Below are 3,659 nucleotides of genomic sequence, written 5' to 3'. Positions count from 1 at the left end.
CTGGTCCTGTTCGTTTCGTTGAAAAGCTAAGCTGAAAAATATTGTTCGTTGATTTGTTGGGAGAGAAAAACACTGCACCATGTCTGATAAGATAAGCGAGACTGATAAGTTCGCAACCCCGATTGCGCATGTCTCAAACAATCAGCAGAGAATCCTGCCACTTGTCAGCACCTGGTCCACCCAAAATCTGTTCTGAAATTTCAAGCCTTGTACAACTTTGTATCGACAAGTTTCAGTCCCCAGCTCACATCCTCGCAGTTCCTGACGTGGGGCACCATTTTCCCTGTATCGGCTCCACGCTTCAGCTTGCAGTCGTAGGCGTGCGGCGCGTGGAAGCACGGTTCCATGGACATGTCCCGGAAGCACGGCGGGTCCGGCGGCGACGTGACGTTCGTGGGCCTGTGCAACACCCACGGCGTCATGCCGCCGAGCCCCTGCGCCACGTACCCGAACGTGGACCAGCCGCTGGTCACCAGCACGTCGCACAGGCTCAGCAGGTACATCTCCGCCCAGGCCCTTTCGTCGTGGGACTTCTTGCCGTACTCCTGGTGCCCCTCGTGGCTCGGCTGGTGCACGCCCACGTCCTCGCCGGTCGCCGTCGCGTGATCCCAGTACATTCCCTTGATACGCTCGTAGTACCACGACTGGAGAGAGGTGACCAGAACGGCTGTGGTTCTGGCGCCGCCGCCCGGCATCGGCATGGAGTGCTCTTCCGTGTCAAGAACCTCCGGGAGCAGCTTCTCCCTCCACAGGCACGACGTGATTTGCCGGAGGACGATCGGCGACTGCTGCGCCCAGGAATCGAAGTAGCGCAGCTGGACGCCGAGCCGGAGCTCCGCCCGCGCGAGGTACGCGCGGTAGTACCGCGTGACGAGGCCCCAGACGTGGTTGGGTGGGTGGAACAGGTACCGCGCCAGGTGGTGGAACACGGCGTCGCGCTCCGGGAACAGCATGTCGAGCTCCTCCTGGAACGCCGTGACCAGGAACAGCCCCGTCACGGTGTACATGTCGGTCCTCATGACCAGCCACTGCACGTTCGACAGCAGCCGCTGGTCGTCGTCGCAGAAGAACATCTTGTCCTCGTCGCCGTAGTCGTGGTCGAGGTGGAGGTATACGAACGCCGGCAGCTGCGTCGCCGTCGTCGGCACGTCGGCGCTGAGCACCTTGTTCTTCAGCATGTTGCCGTAGCTCTCGGCGGTGTCGATGCTGAAGTTGGTGTAGCTCGCCAGGGGAAAGTCCCGCCGAGGGAGCAGCCACGTCGTGCCGGGGAACGGCTCGCAGAAGAGCTCGTCCATCTCGTTGCTCGGGTCCACGAGGAGGGCGCGGTCCGTGAGCACCGCGTAGAGGAACGCCGACGCGGCGGCCAGGATGCGGTTGCCGAGGCCGCGGTGCGAGATGGAGACCACGTACTTGCACTCGGGCGAGTCGACGCTCTTGCCGGCCCTCAGTTGCTGGACGGCGCGGCTGTACGCGTCGGTGTTCGGCCCGCACCGTCTCTGCAGCTCTTCGTGTGTCCGCAGCTTTGCTATGAGGTGCGGAGAAGGTCGCCGTGCCGGTTTCCGGCTGTACATGGAAGACTCGTACCTGCTGCGGCATGATCTCTCGTCGAGTCCATCAGGCAGGAGGCCACCGAGAAGTTTGTCAGGTGGACTTGCGTACGGGAAGGAGCCATCGCCGGAACCTGCACGGAGCAGACGGAGTTTATCAGGTTTGACTTCATAGTTCAGATTGATGACTCCTACATTTCCAGATAGGCAGATATTGGAAGTCCTACCAAAGGGAGGGCTGAAAGACGCTGCCAACAGAGAAGGATGTAAAGGAATTGCAGATGAGAGTTCAGCGAAGAAAAGTAAGATGCTCAGATTTTAGTTCAGATTACCCAATCGGACAGGTCACAGAAAATGCAGAACTGCTGCGAATATTCAGCACTATGCTTCTAAGCACTGGCATTGTGATCTGCTGAAGCTTGTGTGTAGCACCCAAATCCATATGTAGCTACCACGAGAAATAAACAGCAACATGGAAGTATGGAACTCACCTCGCCGCAGCTGGGCCTTGGCGGCCGCGATCCAGACCGATGGCGCGATGCCGCCCCCAGCGTAGACAACGATGACCGGCGGCACGGCCATGACGAAGGCGATAAGCATGACGTTGACCACCGTGTTCCAGCGCTTCTCGTCCAGGGCCAGCCTCTTCTTCCGCGGCACTGGTGAGTGCTCTGGAGCGCCTTCGGCCTCAGGCCAGCTGCCGTTGCGTGCCATCGCCATCGCCGGGATCTCCTGCGCCGCCGCGCTCTCGACGCCGCCCCAGACGACCTTGGCCTTGCGTTGCTGCATTTTCTGTCTCCTGTCTCTGCTAGCTCGAGATGCAACGCGAATCCACAGGCTAGGAGGAGTTGAAAACTATGGCGCGGTGTGCGTTAGATTGGACACTGCTATTTTGGAGCGGGAGACTACAGTAGTTGCACTATTTCTTTTAGTCGATCGATACGCATTGGATTTGCGACTAATCGTAGGCTACACTTCAGCTGGGTGCTGCACTGCGCTACTGCCGCTATCAACAGGGGACAGGGTTAATTACTGAAGAAGAGCATCTCCACTGTTCGTAGATCGTCATAGTGTCATAAACTAACCAGTTGACTAGCATGACCAGTAGTTATTTAAGTACTGCCCGGTTCGAGTAGCCCAGCTGATGGGCATCTCGAGGTGTCCTTTCTGACCTATGGAGTTTGGCCATTGTGGAAAGCTTGGTAAACGAACTGAAACTTAAAACATTTTTTACAGCACAGCATTGTTGGGCAAGGTCATTTTTTTTTGTGTGGGGTGAAGAGAAGTTTGCCCCGGACCTCTTAACTCTGAACAGATCTCACCGACACTCCACAGCGTGCATAGTGTGTAAAGTAATGTGCTGCTCTATTCGTTCGCGCGGCAGGGACAGACGTTGAAAGGGCTGCCTGCTGTTGCACTGTAGCCGTGGCAGGGGAAGGTGCTGAAAGGCTCCCTTACCACTGTAGCCATAACAGGGACAGACGCCAAAGTCAGCCCTGCTGTCACATCTAGTCACTGTAGCAGTATGCAGTCTGGCATATCTGTGTACTGGGATTAGATGGGTAGAGTTGTATATATAGCTTTCCACTGCAACTCAGTGAAGAGAGCGAGTTCAGCTTTACCATCTCTTCTGTAAAAGCTCTGGCCAACACTGATACTTGTGTTGTGTGTGTGCACTTTGTTCTTTCTCTCTCTTCTACCTCTAGTCGTAGTACGTGTGCGAGAAGATCGGTGACTCACCAGTGCTAGGAGATCTCGGGCCCAACATAGTCCAGGCTGCTATAAACTGCTTGCTTAAGCTAACACAAGGAGATAAACACACCAGGACAAAGTGGCCTCCCGTTCACAGCCTATGCTTGCAGTCTCAAAAGAAGCCCATGCTTTTGTGACCTTGGCATATGGATATGGGCCACATTTTAAAAGCCCAACCTTCATGTACTCAGGCCCAATATGGTGGTCATGGCTGGGCTCCCCGAGTACCCGAAACTCCGTAAGCCCACTGCTTCCGGGCGCGCCGTGCCCGCCTCCGGCCGCCACCGCCGTCCTCACACATCTCCTGCTCCGTAGTCCGTACTACTCACTCAAGGGCGTCTCTGCATTAGGGATTTGGGA

General features: G+C 56.6%; 1 protein-coding gene across 1 annotated transcript; it reads right to left on the bottom strand.

Annotated features, from left to right (window-relative positions):
- Nucleotides 1-200: 200 nt before the first annotated feature.
- LOC136470637 (fucosyltransferase 2-like) lies at nucleotides 201-2,336 on the bottom strand. Its single transcript, XM_066468410.1, has 2 exons — nucleotides 2,039-2,336; nucleotides 201-1,681 (listed from the first exon to the last, which is right to left on the bottom strand). The coding sequence occupies exons 1-2, from the start codon at nucleotides 2,334-2,336 to the stop codon at nucleotides 201-203; spliced, it is 1,779 nt and encodes a 592-aa protein (XP_066324507.1).
- Nucleotides 2,337-3,659: the final 1,323 nt, after the last annotated feature.

The sequence above is a fragment of the Miscanthus floridulus genome, chromosome 8 (genome assembly GCF_019320115.1).
Source record: "Miscanthus floridulus cultivar M001 chromosome 8, ASM1932011v1, whole genome shotgun sequence".
Taxonomy (NCBI): Eukaryota; Viridiplantae; Streptophyta; class Magnoliopsida; order Poales; family Poaceae; genus Miscanthus; species Miscanthus floridulus.
Note: the sequence above shows the minus strand (reverse complement) of the source record. Positions and strands in the feature narration are given on the sequence as shown.